At 38.4% G+C, this 18605-nt stretch overlaps 1 protein-coding gene across 11 annotated transcripts in view; it reads right to left on the reverse strand.

Annotated features, from left to right (window-relative positions):
• WDFY3 (WD repeat and FYVE domain containing 3) overlaps nt 1-18605 on the reverse strand; it is a 156537-nt gene that overhangs the window by 78834 nt on the left and 59098 nt on the right. For all 11 annotated transcript variants that reach the window (XM_030270343.4, XM_041715972.2, XM_041715971.2 and 8 more), the window contains 6 exons: nt 15994-16117; nt 8216-8325; nt 7022-7183; nt 5752-5944; nt 3145-3331; nt 327-493 (listed from right to left, as the gene is read on the reverse strand). In XM_030270343.4, the coding sequence (XP_030126203.4) occupies nt 327-493; nt 3145-3331; nt 5752-5944; nt 7022-7183; nt 8216-8325; nt 15994-16117 (943 nt within the window). The remainder of the gene's footprint in view (nt 1-326; nt 494-3144; nt 3332-5751; nt 5945-7021; nt 7184-8215; nt 8326-15993; nt 16118-18605) is intronic.

Genomic DNA, 18605 nt, shown 5'->3' on the forward strand with positions numbered 1-18605 from the left:
AGAGCAGCTTAAAACACTATAAATCAAATCAGTGCATCTTTCCATTAAGATAGTCTCTTCAAATCCCCATGCAGAAATCTTTGCAGCGAAAAGGCTGGACCTGTCCTCAACGACAAAAGTCCTAAGCTTTTTTCTTTGGGTACCAACCCCATAATAAAATATTTGAGACCAAATAATGGTCTCAAATATAATTTGATACACAATCTTAGATAAAGAACCTAGACTTAGTTGCAGAGGGTTTGTGCAATACATAGCTGTTCTGTATCTTGTCATTTGCACTTAGAACAACAAAAAAGCTAACAGAGAGAGAAAGAAAGCAGACTCACCTTTGCCTGCAGGTTGTGGGACTGCAAATCCAGGTAGCAGGAAAGGTACTCCAGTGGTAACACCAGCTGGCTTTAATTCATTGACACCGTATGTTGTTAAGGAAGTTATCAAATTAACTAAATCCTTCAAAGCATCCTTAGATTCAGCTTCTTTTGCCTGTTCTAATCTAAAGAAAATACAATAGGATCAAGTTAGCAGCACTAGTTTATCTGAACTCAAATAATTTTGGTAAGATCTGTTTTATTCTATCAGTTTAGAGACTAATTTTACTGCCTGATTCCTGCAGTATTTTCCATGTCCATATGTCATACCATTAGGTTAGTCAAACACTGGACTTAAAAGAGCAAACAGTTATTTGCCATAGGAATTTACCTCATAAATCTCTCCTTGAACTCAACAGTCTGCTAAAAACCAAATTACATTAAAAATCCTCTCACAGACATGAAGATACTGTATAGAAAAGTACATGGATAGTCTGTAATTAAACACATCTGTAATTAACTTGGTGGACTACATCTGCCACTTTGAGAGTGAATATTTTGTGCTAATGAAATGGTATCTTGGTAAAGGCCTAGCACTCACAGGCATGGGATGAAGCACGCTCACTAGAACTACAAACTCTTACCGTGTTTGAATGCAAGAGAACAGAAATGTTAACATTCCATCCCAACCATTGCTTACTGACAAGAACACACCATCAGACCAAACTCTAAAAACTGACTCTGCATCATAACACCATCCTCATTTTCCTGCTACTTCACCACAAATAAAACCATGCTTTATTATATATTAGCTCTGTAGAGCTCAGGAGCAAACTTGGGACCACGTTCTTCTATAGATTCAGGCAGTGTAAGCTCTGTTTTGCTTCTTGCTGACAAATGATTGTAGGAGCCCTTTACAATCAGCTCAATCTGCATCCTCCATCTTTGCAGTCAGATGTGGCTGAGGAAGGAACTTCCTTCAAACAAAAATCGCCTGCAAACAGTCACTACAGAAGCACAGAGCTCACCTATTATCATTGTACTAATTCTCCACATCCCCTGCACTTTCACATCATCCAGATGAAATTACCAAATTGCTCCTCTTGCCCTCATAGATTTTCTGCAATTTCTTACTGAGACACCTTCTTCACACATCCTTCTGGTTTTCCAGCTCCAAAGACATTCCTCTTTGCAGCTTGAGACCCAGTGTCCAGATTTCATACCCTCACATGACAGTTATCATCATAAAAGTGCCCCAGAGCTAAGCAAGTCTCTGTGGATAGGTTTGAGCCAAAACAGGGAGAATACATCACTATGGTCCATCATTGACCAATGCATGGGCTCATTCAAGATCATTGTTTTTTGAAAAGAACTATTTTCTTCTAGAAAACCCCCTAAACAAGAAATTAGGATAACACATTCCTAGGCTATTAACATATACTGATGTCACCTGATGATGCCAGGTGTCCTCCTTTTTCAATGAGACATGCAAATCCTTAGTCTTCCTATACGTTTGGCAGGAATCCCCCATTCTTTGATTTAAGGATGAGCAAGCTCAGGAGAGAATTTGTTCAAAGCACTTGATCTACAGAAAATCACTTTTGTACCTCAACACATAATATGACAGCACGTTCCCCTCATATTTCCCTTAAACTCTCGCTGACGGTTTCTGGAAAACAACTGCATTTGAATCATACTATTTTGAATTAATGCATTAGTGAATATAACATACTCCAAAACTCCAATTATAGAACAAGAAAAATAACAATTCCTTAACAGGTGCTTTAGCTTTTGTGGCACCAAAGGTAATTTTAAGTTTGATTAAAAATGTCAAATGCCATGTCTTTGTCTGGTATCCGTTTAAAATAAACAAACAATAAACATGTAGTGTAAAATTTAGTTCAAATATTTGGGTGCCAAGACTCAGCATACTAACACCAAAAATAGGGAGATAACAACATTAGCATTTCTCAGTAATAATGTCTTAAGCATCTTTGACCCAAATATACTTTGTAAGGTGTATACTTCTAGCTACCAAGTATGTACCCTGTATTTGTAAAATATATATATTTTACAATAGCAACAGCTAAGCATTCTTCTTCCGAACTTCATATTCAATCAAAGCAACATTGTCACCTCACAGATTTTACACAAATAAAGCAAGAGACACTCTTCTTTCTCAGTCAGAAAATTAAAGAAGTTTCTTTCATGGAAATGAGAAGAGAGATCATGGATAGATCATATACTGAAGGTTTTTTGGGCAGGCGTTTTCATTACCATATTTTTTAATGCATTAGCAGCTTAGAAGTATTTTTAATTAGGAAAAAAAAAAACCCCATTCCCTCATAGCATTCACCACATTTACATATGGGATTTTTCATTATGGTAGCGCGATGACACAATAATTATAGAATTATTTAGGTTGGAAAAGACCTTCAAGATCATTGACTCCAGCTGTTAACCCAACACAGCCAAGCCCACCACTAAACCATTTCCTTAGACAAAACAAACTCCAACCAAACTCAAAAATCACTAGTTGCAGCCAAAATTTTATGTTCTGAATTCTGTCTAAATATTTAGTACCGTTTTTTTTAAGCAACTGCTGTATTTCCAAAGCAAGAAACATTTAGTAATAAACCAGTACTAAAGAATAAAAAGTTAAAAGTTTCATCAATGGAGAGAAACACAGAATACAATGTTTTGGTCCTAATATCTTAACTCCATAATGATCTATAATCACTTACTTGTTTAAACCTATTCATCCACTCTTTATAAGAAAACTTTTTTGAAAAATGCCCAATGATATGTCTGCATTTCTTCAAGCATTTTTGCCTACCTGAGGAGGAGGTCACAGAGGAAGTTGTATCCTTGCCATATCCTAAAATCATCCAACAATGTTTGGGATACATCACTGGAGTCTTTAAGAAAACAAGAAAGTCCAGCAAACATCTCAACAATTTCTAGGGGAGAAAGGTCATCAGACTGCTGCATGTTCTGGACACATGTGGACAAACATTCCTTTTCTGAAAAGAATTGCAGTGGAGAAATTTAGAATTTTACTGACATTAAGGACAGCAAGAAGTATAACCAACACACAAAACACAGCAATAAGATAACTTATTCAAGTATCTCTTGTCACAGAACACTTAATACCACTTGAGGATGAGAAGGATTTTCAAGTGGCTTTGGATCAGAACCCTAACCTCTTTTTGTCAACCTCTTCCTCCCTTTTACAACATTTACTCTTGTAAGGAGGAAACTGCATAGATAAATACTAATTTTTACCTAAAATGTCTGACCAGAGAACTCAACAGAATAAAAAGACAAATATGGCAACTGTAAGTAATTCTAAACTGTATTTTTTTGTCTTAAAACACAAAGTTATACAAAGCAGTGACTTGAAGTGTTATTAAAACCCTACATAAAAGCCTTTATACCATGTCATCTTATTCCTTCTCTAGCTGGCATTTCATTGGCTGGCATCAAAGAGAGATAGCTTGCCTTGCCCTGCATAATTCTCATATTCCATCAGTTCATTAGGTCAGTAACAAAGTTTTCTCAAATCTGTAGTGAGATTTTAAGTTGCCCGCTGTTTTAAAGATGCTCCCTTTAATTATTTGCTATTTTAACTTTGCAGCATGCACAACACAAGCACAAATCTTTCTACCTAGACTGATAACAAAATTTCCCAGAGGTTAAATCAGAGCATGAGAGTGTGAAAGGATGCTTCTTTGCATACGATGAAATATCTTAAATTTTTCCTGAATGTAAGTTAAGCCTTGTGACAGATGTTATTTCTTAAGTCAGGTTCACTTATTTAACAAAAGAAGAAAGAGGCAATGTTGACTGGTTTTCTTCTTAAGACACCATTTCACTTCTTAAAGAACCTACAGTATTTTTTCACATGCCAGCTTCCCTCCTCTATGGATCAAGCCCATAGAGAAGCAATAATGGTAGCAGTTGTAACATGCCAAATGACAGTCAAAACTCCAGTTATTTCCTTGCACTTAATAACAGCTTCACATGTATACATACACCTTCTACACTCATCAAAAGCCCACCAGAAACCTATCACCTTGTAAGCCCTATCTAAAAACACTCAACTGGTGACTATGCTGTGCTTTGAGTGATACTGAACATTCGTATCTTTTTGACTGGAATTGGAAACACACTGCTAGCACAAGAAAAAAAAAAGACTGAAATTTTCTGTGAAATATGTGGGAGCAGGGTGATGTATTCAATAAACCATCAATATGGAGCTTTGCAGCTATTTGCTTCTCAGGTTGTGAGCAGCCCAAAATTGTGGGTTTCTTCTTTTACAGTAGGTGTACACTGCTAAAATGGATGTTTTAAGGATGTTCGTTCACTCCAACATTTAGTCCAATTTAAAAACTACAAATGCTTCTTATGTGGCCCTACAGTCTAAAAGCCTTAAATATAGTATTAGAAACATATTTTATCAGATTTCTTACCTCAAGTCCTGCATACCTAAACACCCATACAGTTTTCAATTAATGCAAAAATAATAATTTGTATGCAAAGCTGCTTCCAGGCAGCTAATATCTTCTCCAACACTGGTTTTCATCTGCAAGTTGTGGAACCAGCTTGGCACCTCCCTCTTTACCAGCTCCTTGCAAACATAGATGATGAATAAAGTACTACTTTCATTAGCTACCAAAATCTGTAACCAGCTACACAAATGTCCCTGTACAGTACAGTTTCCATGCCAGCAACAGCCAGGATCTCCTTGTCTTAAAAATGGACAGGAGGTAAACTGGAATGATTCTGGATGCTTCACTCATTTAGTGACTTACAGGCAGAATTAAGCCCATGAGATAACTTTAACTTGGCCTTCAGAATGCACAAAATCTTCATTCTATAATCTGTAAGCCAAGGTGGGGAAGACGAGTGTCTGGCAGAAGAAATGCAGGGTGACTGAAGTGTCAGCAATCCAGTCAGTGAGAGACCAGGGAAAACATAAGGGCTCCAAATCCATCCAGTACAGGTATGGTTCTCAGCCAAGAAAAGAGCCTCCATGGGCCAGGCCTAAAAACAACATTCTTGGGTTGGGAAAGCTGGGCTGGACCACAAGGGGAGGACGACAGCTGCCTCCTAAGAAATAATGCATCTTCACAGCAAATATTTTTCAATACAGGCAGTTACTGAAAGCCTTTCCTTTTCATTATCATGAACTCTACACCAAAACATGAGAGAAAACAATCATTCCAGGTTAAACTGAAATGTGAATGAGACAGACTCAGCTAAGATCACTTCTCTCACTACTCAACAGCCTAGAAATGTTACCTGTATGTAAAAAAGCACATGTCCAAACTAAAAGCCTAGAAGCTTCCCTATTATTTTAATGGCTATTTCCCAAATAAGAAAACTATGAAAGAAGAGCAGGAAAAAATTCCAATAAATAATACTAAAGAAAGACACATACCATGGATGTATTTCACTACATTGACACTAAGGCCATGACGAGATATGGTCATTAGTACTTCTCCTGCACTCTTCCTCCAAGGCAGGTTATAGGGAGGGCACCATGAGGTTATTGCACTGAATAGAAGCTGGAGATCATCCTTCTGAGCCAGTTCTTCCGCCGGGGACACAAAACTGCACAATTTTACTAGGATCTGAAATAGGAAGTCATTAAACAATAGCATTAATACCTTTATCACTGCTAATTTTGCCTAGACTTAGTAAAAGGTGAAACATTCTTCCACTACGGAAACACATTAAAAAAGGTAATGTGCCGCTTTCCCTTTGTGTGTTTCTGTACTTTGAACATAAGACAAGGTTATTTGACATATGGTTACTTCAAGTCCCAGTTCAGTTTAAAATGCTCACCAGAAGACTGGAAGCAGAATTTAAATCTCTTTGGCTGACATAGCATATTTGCATGGATACCAGAATATTCCTTTCTTGGAGAATCTGCCAGTTACCTAATTTGCAGGTTTAAATTTTGAACTGGGGGAGAAGCTCTGTGAGGCAAACTGTATTCCTTCCTAATGCAGGAAGAAGGCTATTTATGGGTTGTTGGCAGAACAGCAACCATAACATCTTGGTCAAATTAAGTTTGTCAGGAAAAGCTACAGCAGAACTGCAGACCTACCTGAATAACTGGCACCTGGATGTGAATTTCCTAATTACCAAAACCAAGACAAATGCAGCCATACAAGTGAAGCTACTATGTCATGCTCCCTTTTCTGCATGTTTTGAGATGTCTGATTTCTTGCATCTTGTGCAGGAAAAACTCAGGCTCCCTCCCAGAAAACTGGAGAGAGGTTGTCTGATGGGGAGGTCTGAAACCTCACTCATTCCAGTCAGTTCATTTGAGAGCACCACTTTATTATCAATACTAATGTTTTTTACTACATCTATTTCAATCAGTAACAGCCAAAGATAACAAGTACTAGGACCAGTTAGATGAAAAAAGAATAGTAGTCCACACGTTGCTCCTTTTAAACATCTGTGCAGAAGAGATGCATGGATTTCTGTGCAGGAGGTATTTGTCAAAGACAAAAACTAGAGAAGGAGTGGGAATTTAACCTCAACTGTGCTTGCAGGAAAATCCACCTCTCTCTTAAGCATCAGTTTTTTAAGAATCAAGGAAGAGTAAAATGTGGCTCAAGTAAAAAGTTTCTAGACTTTGTTCACATTAAGTATTTATATTCCTCTTGCAAATTCCCTGACCTACTTTACTTTCTTACCTGTACAAAGACTTTCTGTAGTAGCGCTCGGCGCTCTGCGAGAGGTAGTTCATTCTGTGCTCCTCCAACTACCTCAGGCACGTGTGGAAGGTCAAAAAACAGATACAGACATTTAACAAGTGTGGAAGGCACTGACATTGTAGTCATGCAGTCCACAGTTTTCTGGGGAAGAAAAAAACACAGTGAAAAATTCCAGTTCAGCATATTATATATTCCAAACATCAGTAATAATGCAGTTGATTGAAATGCTGTTTTTTTTCTTTCTCACACTTTGTTGAGGTGTTGACACAGCAGTACAGATTCACCATTGATTCTTGAGTGCCTATCCAAACAGTAATTTTAAAAATAGGATGATTTATTTACATGACAACACATCTCATAGCCACAGTTCAGAGTAGTCAATGCACAGGACAGAAGCAAAACCTGTCAGTCTCTGCCAACAGAAGTTAACAAGTTAATTACAAGACCTTCAGCCAAGACCCTCATCAGCTATCAATTCTTCCTAACAGAAGAAATGGGAGTGGGAGGAGGACTATTCAATTTATGCTCTCATTTGGCAAGAACGTGTAAGGAGCTGTAAGAAGCAAGGTAGTAGAAAATATGAAAGCATCAGTGGGAAGAAAAGATAAATTGGCGTGGAGGCTGGTGACATACTAAAACAGAGATAAGATGATGTGCTGAATTACAAAGGCACATTAGAGCAGAAATAACAAGCCACACAGCTGCCCAGCATACAGCCAGAGACATCTCTCTGGTGTGCAGCACAGGCAGGAATGATTCACTACCACTCCCACTAATCACTGCTGCTGGCCTTGCTTTTTGCAACTGCTGTGGCCCTCCTCCAGTGAGGTGTGCAAAGTTCAAGGTCTGAACTATTTAGGTGCTCTATGTGCCATGCATCTCATGGGGCACTAAGCAGCAGTATGCAAGAGAAGCCTTTGGGCATCAATAAAAGTTGCATGCATTATTCAAAACATTATAAATTAAAGTCTCAAAACTACTCTTTTTTCATGCAACTGAAACCACAAGGAGCTAAAACGTAAGTCCTGTGGCAATATAAGAGAAAGAGGATCTTAACACAGAAAAGCAGAATATTATTACATCTTTTGGTGAGTGTTCATGCAATTCATTTTATTATTGCTTTTGTCTCTTCTACTCTGTAATTTATTTTTAGCTTTGCTGTTTCAGACTAACCTGTCCTGATGAAGCTAGTAAATTGATTGTGGTGAGCAGCATCCAACCTCTACTTGCTTCTTCACTTTGATTGACCTCCAGAAACTGGACTATGGCACGACTTGCAGCCTCTGTAGGAAGCAGTAAAAAGAAAAAAAAAACAGTAAGAATTCAGTCTGCTGGTCTGCAGAAGGGAACACATCCTCTCAGCAGCCCCAAGCACTGAGCATAAATTCAGTTTAGTGGCACTAGTTATAAAAAGGACTAGGCTTAGGCCTATGCCTTCCAGACACACATTCCAGTCTTACACACACACTTGGCTTTGACACTGGCAAGGCTGCAGAAAGTACATTCTTTGGTCACGCATCATCCTTGACCAGCAGACAGATTTCAGTAACCTACAGCAACTTCTGTTTGAGTAGTTTTGCTTTATCAATATACAATATACTTTTTCCAAAGATATAAAGTCACCATCCATTAGTGGCCTCTGTGGAAATAGCTGAAATTTCTCAAAAAAATCCCTGCACTGAAACAACAGTGTGGAGGATAATGGGGATTGTAGGGGAGGAGAAGTACTGAAAGACAATTGAAATAAAAAAACAGGGAAAAAAGTAACATTAAGAGTATGGTCAGCAATTACCACATCCTCATCCTACATTTTTTGACGATGAGAACAGTAACAGCTTACGGATAATTCTTATGATTGAGAACCACTTCTGGATGCTATTCCATATCAGTCATGGCTAAAGACAAACACTCAGCCTAGTAAACAACTTATCAGCCTCAATAAATAAATCAAGAGAAAATGCAACCCTATGTCACTGCTGCATGAATACACACTTATGTAAGAAGTCTATAATGCCAGTTGTGATGTCTGCCTTTAAGAGACATCTAAAACCATTTTTCATTAATAACTGTGCATCAATCATCTCCTGTGCTTTTAGTGTCAACTAGGACAGAAAAGGAAGGTGAATAATGTCACATAAAAAAGTAATTACAAAGGAATTACTAAGGGAGGAATAAATCTGCAAATGAAGAAAAATCCTATTTTAATATTGGTTTGTTTGCTTCATCTGCTTTTAAGATTCCCCAGCACATACCTGGGAAGTTTATCTGAAAGGCAGTCCATTTCATATGGCAAAGTACTCATCAAGCTTGTAGTATCAATTACAGTGAGAAGATCACTTTCTGAAGCATCATACTGTAAGCTGGGCAGATTTTGTTCATTTGTTCAATGGCTCCTTTCTCATGTTTTTGTCTGGCAAACTTTTTCCCATAACAGACTTTCATACAAACCACTAGCTTTTCCAATTCTAGTGCTAAAGTAAGAAGAGGCCCCTACCACTTCCCTCCATGAGACTGAGATAAAGTTTGAGGTATCAAGGTGAAAAGTAAGGCAATTAATAAAATTCACACAGTTAAGGACAAGTAGGAATTTCCCAGCATGCTGACCTGAAACTATCAGTGCAAAGCACTGGTCAGGTGGTAGGGGTATATGAACAGGCCAACTTAGAAAGCACAACAGCCATGACACAGCTGCATTTCCTATACTAAAGACATAGGCAAAATGCCAGAATTCCTGACAAAAGCCGTTTTTCCTCAGTTCTGAGAGCCAAGCATGTCTAAAGCATGCACTGCTGCTTCAAGTACAGTGCTCCACCAGCACAGCATAAGGTGTGATTTTGTAGGCCTATTGTCCTTCTATCCTACCACAAACAGAGCTGGGCAATCAGTCTCTGCCTGCAAGAGACTGTCTGTGCATACCAAACTGGGTGTGCACAGCCTTCAAAGCCACCTATGGAATAAGGGCTCGTTCAGTCATCTTTGAAAATGAAACTCAGGGGTTAAGTCCATGCTTCTGAAAAAGTTGTCATGCCGCTGTGGCATCCTGGCATAGCAGTAGAACACTATAAATAGCAGTTTCAAAATTGTCACTCTTAATTAAGCACTACCTAAAACACAGACAGCATTTTAAGTGCTGGAACACGTTCTCTTGTCATCTGCTCTGAGCAAATTTGATAGTGCTATCATTTAAGATTAACTTCTATCTTCAGCACTAGTCTTATTTTATTTCTTGTACCTTTCTCCTGTTTTTGAAGTGCCCAAGTCATCATTTAATATAGCACCCTCTATGTGCCCCACTCAGATGTCCTTAATCCTTCAACTTCTGCTGCAGAAGAAAGCAAATTCAGGAGCGGGATATGCTAACCAGTAAAACCAGCAAAAAGGCAAAGAGAAAAACCTATAAAATAATATGTAAATATACCTACTGTTACAGTGGTGCAAGCATGTACACGTGACTATGACCATGATTATGTGGTTACATGATTAATACACAGGAGTCAGATTTTCCAGCATGGATTCAGTATATATGGGATAGAGGCTTGGTAGAATCAAACAACAAAATTTGTTTCACATGTAAGAGGTGCACTGCATCCTGGACTTCAGAAAACCAAAAGGCAGCAAGCAGTAGGATTAGAGTTATTCAGATGGGTAGCAAAATACAGTGCTACAAGCCCTGCAAGCAATGTTGTTGCCTATAGCAATAGCACTAAGGGCATATTTAGTACAAGAAGCTTTTAGTTAGATTATCTAGAACCATAAACAGCATATAATAGCATAATCAGACTTCTGTATAGCTTATTCTTGAGGGGAATAGTAGTGAAAAAAATATCTGTGCATGTGCCAAGGGTGGGAGGGGAGGTGCAGTCAAAGGTATGGATGGGTGTGTTGGGGGTGGTGAAGGTGAAGCTGAAGTCAGGGATCCCTTCTCTAACGGAGCCCTCTAGAAGTCTCTGCTTCTTCTTTTGGGAAATGCCTGAAGACACAGTCAGGTATCTAAAGTTACAAAATACAAGTAATTCTAACTACACAGATAGTAAGAGAGAAGTATCAACCCAAATAAAAACGTGATGGCACAAAGTCTGCCTTCCATCATCAGGAGCAGAGTTGGACTGTCATCACACGTGGCAGACATGAAGAGGCTCATGCCTTTGCAGTGTGCAGAAATGGAGGGCTGCTCATCCAAAGATAAAACAACTCAACTGTGCCAACCTTTAGCCTCACTAATGCAGATGATAAAAGAACAGGCTTTCTAGGATCTCTTGGAAAGGCTCTATATTGTACTACACTTGTCTTGTGCAAGATCTGGTAGAAAGCACCAAAAGAAAACAGAAAATTGACCAAAAGTAGTGAGATATAGAAGCTGTTAATCCGAACTGGCCTTTAATGAATAGTAGCTGACAAACGCTTCTTTTTCCCTTCCAGAGCAATTTCAATAAACACAAACCAGAATCACCTCGTAAAGCAAAGTCCCCCACAGAACAGGAAAAGCATACATGTGCAATGAAAAAAAACAAGATGTGCAATCCCAGCATGTGAAATAATTTCCAACAATCTCTTCTCAGCAGAAGAAAAGTTAACATACCTAAAAAAGTCTGAAAGCAGCCCCTAAGTGCACTTATATTACTGACAAAAATCCTCCCTATCAGGAAAACTTCAGACTTCATTAGGGGAGAAGCCTGAAAGGCACCTCAGTAGCAGAAGATGATCCCTTCAATTATCATTTGTAATTCCCCCAAATGCAAGATGCACTTAAACAAATTATACTAACTTCTGTGGATTGAGAATAAACATAAAATTAGTTCTGCTGATGTGACAGAGATTAACTGTAAAAAAAAAAACTAAAAAAAAGCACCAGAGTTTGCAGATTAATGGATCTTTAAGAAGAATAAAGGTAGGCCTTTCAGAGGCCAAATACCAACCACTAATGTGGTTTTCTACAATGATGATGAATGTTTATCAACTTGATCTCCCAAAATGATTTGATGATGAGATAATGATAGTCTTTCAGCATATCTGCTAGAAAAATGCCTGAGGAGGTTAAAAGCATTTGCAGTGGTGAAACAGTTTGAATAAATCTGTGAAATTAAGAGGAAAAGAAAGAAACTGGGGGTAGAACCCCTCCCCCCACAAAAAGCCACAAAAGAAAAAAAACTAAAAAAAACCCCAAAAAACCCCCAAAACCAACTAAAGAAAAAACCCCTAAAAACTAAAAAGAAGGGTGAAAAAAAAAATCCAAACTCAAAACAAACAAACCTGCTCCTCCTTCCCCCCAGAAATAACCCTTTAAAAAAACCAAAATTACTACAATAGTCAGAGGTTATAAACAATAACTGAAAGTGCTGGAGGTAGGAAGGATTAGCTGAACAGCCTAGCAATACAATAGAAATAAATTTAGCATTCAATAGTAAATACTGTAACAAACACAAACAGAAAATGTTGTAAATATGACATGAAAAACTGACTGAAATTAATAGGGACACAACTTAACTGAACTTAAAAGGTGCACAGAGCAGTGATGTACACTAGCTAGCCAAATAAAATCACCGAAAAACCAAACAAACTTTTGAAATCGTCTTTGAAAGGAAGCTAAAAAGTTCTAGACCTGTAATGTACCACTTTGCTTTCTCATTGTTCAGTTTTCTACCCTTCTTCAGTTTCACCTGTCCTCATAACCACATGTTTATATTCTGTCTACAGTATGACTTTCCAGGTAGCAGGACTGCCCATCACTTAGGTAACCATTCTGAATCTCCCTGGGATAACTGTTAATGAATTAAGTAATGGGCCCTGAGTGGATGTTGTTTGGTGTGCTCAAGACGCAGACAATGGAGAGGACTGAGTTAGAAAACCATTTTAGTAAAAATTACCACAAATAATAACCAATAACCACCAAATCACAGGTCTGCACATCCTCAGCTGATGAAATATGAGAAGCTGTTTAGAGTGAGAGAGGTGCTGGTTAGAACCTGGTGCTAGTAACACCGGGTTATGGGTACAGGTTGTGGGTACAGTTCACATAGGGTCCACCGACCTAAGAGTTGGACTTCACGATCCTTATGGCTCCCTTCCAACTCGGAATATTCTCCAGTTCCTCCCTTAGCAACTTTAGTTTAAAGACATGCTGTTGGAATATCTGCAAAATCACAGAACCACCAACTCCACCCAGAGAATGCCTTTAGAACAACTCATTATATTAAAGTGTTGCTTCCTCTCCTGATGAAGTAGCCATTAGTAGCCACATCGGTTCTATCAAGTTTCAGCTGTGCCTGTCCCTTTTTTCAGAAGTCTTTTTCATCTCTGAGCCAGATGCATTCACTCCCAAAAGAAAAGTTCATTTCAGAATTAAGACTATACTAGAAATAGATGTTTGAAGATATATTTTACATAGTACTACCACAACTTTCTGATCAATTCAGACACAAAATTTGACTTATTTGTGACAAATGTGGCAGCTAAAAATCTCAAGTATATAGAGCTATCTCACCCATGACCCCACCACCTTCTAAACAGACTAGACAGTCCATGACAAGGGAAACTATCCACTAGTCCTCATGAACAGTTACTGCTGTCACCAGAAAATCATCCCTGTTGTACAGCAAAGACTGAAAGCTGCAAGATAATTTAACTCAGATTTAATGGCTTCATTTTGCACTATCCCTACCAGAGAAATAAGGCAGTTGAAATGTAGCTGAACACACAACTACAATGGCAATGCTCAGAGACCACTTAAGACAGGGTGCTGGCACAACTACTACTGAATCACAAAACACTGTTCTGAGGAAACTACTACAGTCTGCCAAGAATAACTGAGATATGCCTCCGCCATGGCAGGCATTACTCACATAGCTATTAGCATAAATATTCAAAGGCCTGATGAAAATAATTGCCCTGTGTTCCATTATCAGATGGAGTAGGAAAAAAAATAAAAGCAAAGAAAAAAAAAACAAAAACAAAACAAAAGCAACAACAACAACAAAACCAAAACAAAAAAAAACCCCAAACTACCAACATACTGACAGGCAAGATTTAACCATACCGCATTCCCCACTGCAAAATACTGGCAACACATTTATAGAAATCAAGTTATTGCAAAATTTCTTCCCTGTCATTATCTATTGAAAGTTGACTTTTGATTGTATGGAAAGCTTGTCTCCAACACAGGCTCAGCTATTTTCTTGACTTACAAAGACCACTTCACATCATCAGGAATTTGCACTTGGATACTACCAGAGACATTTCCTGTATGTTGTTGCTACTGAAGTTTTTTACTTTTAAAAACATGCTAGGAGGTAATTACCTGTCAGCAGCTATTAAGACACATTATATCTTTTTGTTTGAGACACAAAAATAATTGAAGTTCTAAAAAAAAATTATGCAAGAGTCTTCGCAATCCACAGACACAGTATGGGGTCTTTAACATAAAACATATTCTAAAAAGCCAATAATTTCTATTTTTTTTAATCAGCATCCCAGGAAGTGTGTATCTAGCTCTAATCACTTTAACACAGAAGTCTAAAAACTGAGTTTTAATAGCATGTTAATTGGTTATTTCTGGAGAGTCAACGCACTGGTCCCACCAAGAGAGTCGCAATGCAACTGCACTACATGGACCCATCAGGCTTTCTTGAGGTCTAAAAAGGGTTTACTGACCACAGTAACAGCAATCCTGATAACAGAGGAAAAATGACTGCTTTCTGTTTTAATAGAAACATTGGTATTCATTACATTAAAGCTTAGAAGAGCACCAGACTGTCTTTTTAGTCATTGTGGTCAAGTTTCCACGTGGGGTGGAAAACATGAAAAATACCCCAAAATACCACCATCAACAAAAATTTACCTTTGACTTGTGAGGTCTTAAGAACTGGATTATCTTGGAGCAATAAGTAGAGATATGGCTGAAGTAACACACAAAAATGGTTATTCCCCACAGAATCCAACTGACTAGCAGGCATAACAGGTGTTCCCTGGGAAAAAAGGTCAGGTGAATACCTCTGTTCTGCCAGCATGGCTGTTGGACACTTATTTCCCCCTAATACTCAAAAGACATTTTGCACCTATTTACCCATAGAGGACAGGTTTTGTCTATGGTATCTGTTTAGCCATCTGGAATGTTTCACTGCTTCACTGTTAGACACTACTTAAAATGGAAATATATTGTAACTGGCACAGTTTGTGACTTTTGACTTCCTGCACAATAATATTCAGACCATTTTCCAGTCCTCATTTACCACCAAATCCAAACTGAGAACACAGCACAGATCTTAAAATTATCTAGTAGGCAAAGACTTGATACTTCTTGGAAGCACTCCTCTTCAGAAAAGGAAGTCTAAGAGGAAAGGTAATGAAACTGCTTTCTTGGTGCATTGTCCTCAGTTATGCAACTGCCAATACAACATCAGGTTCTGATACATTCAGGGGTCAACAGAACCAAATCTCACCCTGACATTTAATAATCAGAAAAGAATCAGAAGAGTCCACTGACATTTTTCTAGGGCTAGCAGAGTTGGTCCTAATGTGGGACTTCCTGTATTTTTACATCTTGTTAGCTTCCTGGACAGCAGCTAATTTAAAATGCGTAGTTTTGGAATGTTAACATATCCAAGTGACACAACACACCACCAACAGGCACCTCAGGCAAGATACAGCAGCTGTTCACATGCATGTTCTTGGCCTCCTTCTCCTAGTAGGTCATGCAACTCAGTTCACACCTCTCTCTCATTTTGTGGAGAAATTTTGTGGAACTCAGCTTTCTCCACAACTCAGGGAGGAAACCTCTAACCTCTTCCTCCTCCTCTCTCAGTCTGAAGGAACAAAAAACATCACATTTTCATTGCTAAAAATTCAGTTTCTGAGCCTGCACAGTTGCTGTGAATGGCAGCTCTTAGTATTCTGACTGATCTGAAAATCATGATGCACAGATGTGGAAAAGGCCGCCCTTGTGCCCCATGCAATACCTGTGGATTTATTTGATGCTCTCCGTCGAATTTCAGTCACCATTAATCGTGACACTTGAGTAGTAAACTGCAGGAGGTCAGAAAATTTCTCAGTCATAGTACTTGGAGGAGCATTTCCAAACACCTAAACCAAGAGAAAAATGGATGCATTAAAACAATTCAGTTTACAAGGATCACTACAAACTACCATGTTCCTTTGTGAAGAAGTTTTGCTATGGAGATTACAAGTTTTTCTTTACATGCTGCAGCATTCATCACTGCACTGGGTGCATGCTCTAAAATATGTTCAGGGTTGGAATTCAGATCTCATTCAGGGAGGTAAAATCTCATGAATGGAGGGGAAAAGAGAGTTGTAAGTTTTCTTGCAAGATGAAAACCCTGCAGAACTCCAAAAGACTGAGATTGCACTGAATGGGGTAAAGAACAGGTACCAGACCAAATTCTCCAACAGGACTTCTGTTTTTAAGATTAACTCCTTTACTATCTACTAAATATAAGGACATGTGTAAAGTCTTTAAAAAGGACTAAGAATTAGAACTGCCCTGTTATGTCCTTTTTCAATAAACTCACAATACCAGGAAGTCTCCCATGTTGCTGATATCCCAAGGACTTACTCTCCTTTTTGAGATCCTCCTGAACATACCAGCAGGCTTTTTTTTTTTATTTTTAGAAATTGTCACTTAATTCTAGAAACTTATTCTTCATGATTAAGCATTGATTTTGTTATTAAATAATGTATTAGATCACATATAACAGGGAAAAATGTGTTAACTCTGTGGTATTACACGAAGCTGTGGAATGGATTAGCTAGTTGCTGCAGTAATTTACTTTTCATTCAAAACTGCACAAAAAAACTGAGCCTTTATCCACATTTCCAATGTAAAACTTGCACTAAATGGTCACAATAAACCCATGATATTCATTAGCAAACAAGGCATGCAATCTCAATTATGAAATCATCACTTGTGTCAGTGCTGAAGAAACAGAATAGCCTGCTCAACACCTTAACAGTCTCAGCTTGTTTAAATTTTTCTCCATTACAGATATTTATGTAACCTTCAGTAGTGTCCCTGATGAGCATAAAAGATGACAGTATTTTTCTAGCAAAACCTAAGTTCAACAGGTTACATTGACCTCCCAGAAGGAGGATGTGTTCTAGAACAGTACAGCTGATTTGAACTCAACAGCTGCTTCACCCCTGTCTCCTTTCTCTGGGTGACCCAGTTACCCCATTACAGCTGAACTGCTGACATGCTTGGCTGAGGTCATTCTCAAGTCCAGGGACATTCATCCATGATTACAGCCAACAGGGATGCAAGGTAATTGTAGTGCCAGCTAACCTTGGAACCCCTAAGTCATTGAAGAAGACTTGAAAGGCAGAAGGAAATAATAACCTTTGTCAAAGTTTGACTTCTTACCTCCCTTAGTATCAGTTGCTCTGGCACATCACAAAACAGCCAAAAATATTTTTCCTGTCTAGTTGAGTTGCAAAGTCATGATGAAATGGAGTCAGAAATACAACATTGAAATGGAACACTCAGCTTCCTCAAAATAAAAATAATTTTCACCAAAGGCATAAGTATTTCTCATGCTGGAAATCACCATTATCATTAAGGTAAGTACCATTATCATTAAAGCAAGCAAATGGGAGACCAGACAGTACAGGCCGACAACTATTTTCTGCAGACCAAGAAAAACACCCCACATTTGAATTACAGACTACACAACATGCCTAGTACAGACAATCCAAGTTTCCCTAAATACTTCACAAGACCTCCTTTTGCAGTTGTCTGCATCATCTCCCAATTCATCCAAGGGCCCCTAACTTCCACAAAGGTGTAGGAAGGGAAGAGGGCCTTGAGGTTTGCATGCTCACATAACGTAAGTAAGATTATCTAGACTAGAATGCACATTAGCATCTTGTCGTCAGCAATTGCTTAAAGCTCTTTCACACACATCAAGTGAAGACGGAAAACTATTGGTCCTGTTACCTGTCCTGAGCTTGCTCAGATTTGTTAGCAGTTGCCAGGAAACACAGAGAACTCAAAGTTACAGTAAAAAGTTTACTGAGGTCAAGTGGATTTTAATTAGGTGCCCCATAACCAAGTTTGCACAATGTAGAATAAGCATCTCCACTGGATATTTACATACCCTTAGATTAAAAGTGGTAGTAAAAACCAGGAACAGGATGCTACACATTTTAGCAGTAAATTGTCTTTTTAATATAGAAAAGCAAGACTCTTTCAAGATAATGTAACAATGTACCACTTATTCAAAACCAGCCTCTTCATCATTCCATCCACTTTTCTCACACACTGCACAAGCATTGCCACCACTGTGGTAGAGCAGTGCTTCCACAAACTCACTGAATTCTGAAAGGAGCTTTTTGAGTACTCTTCCATGGGGCCAATCTTTTGTTAATTATGCACCAATTTAGCTTTTCATTACTATGTGATACATCATTCCATAAGCCTCCCTGAACAATGAAGAAAAAGAAATGGTCTGTAAACCCACTTGTTACCAGAACTAGCAAGATGGTTTTATCCACAGCAGGTCTGGGACATGCTCTATCTATAAACCAAACTTAAGAATGCTTCAGCTCTGCTGAATTC

Source organism: Taeniopygia guttata, chromosome 4 (assembly GCF_048771995.1).
Source record: "Taeniopygia guttata chromosome 4, bTaeGut7.mat, whole genome shotgun sequence".
Taxonomy (NCBI): Eukaryota; Metazoa; Chordata; class Aves; order Passeriformes; family Estrildidae; genus Taeniopygia; species Taeniopygia guttata.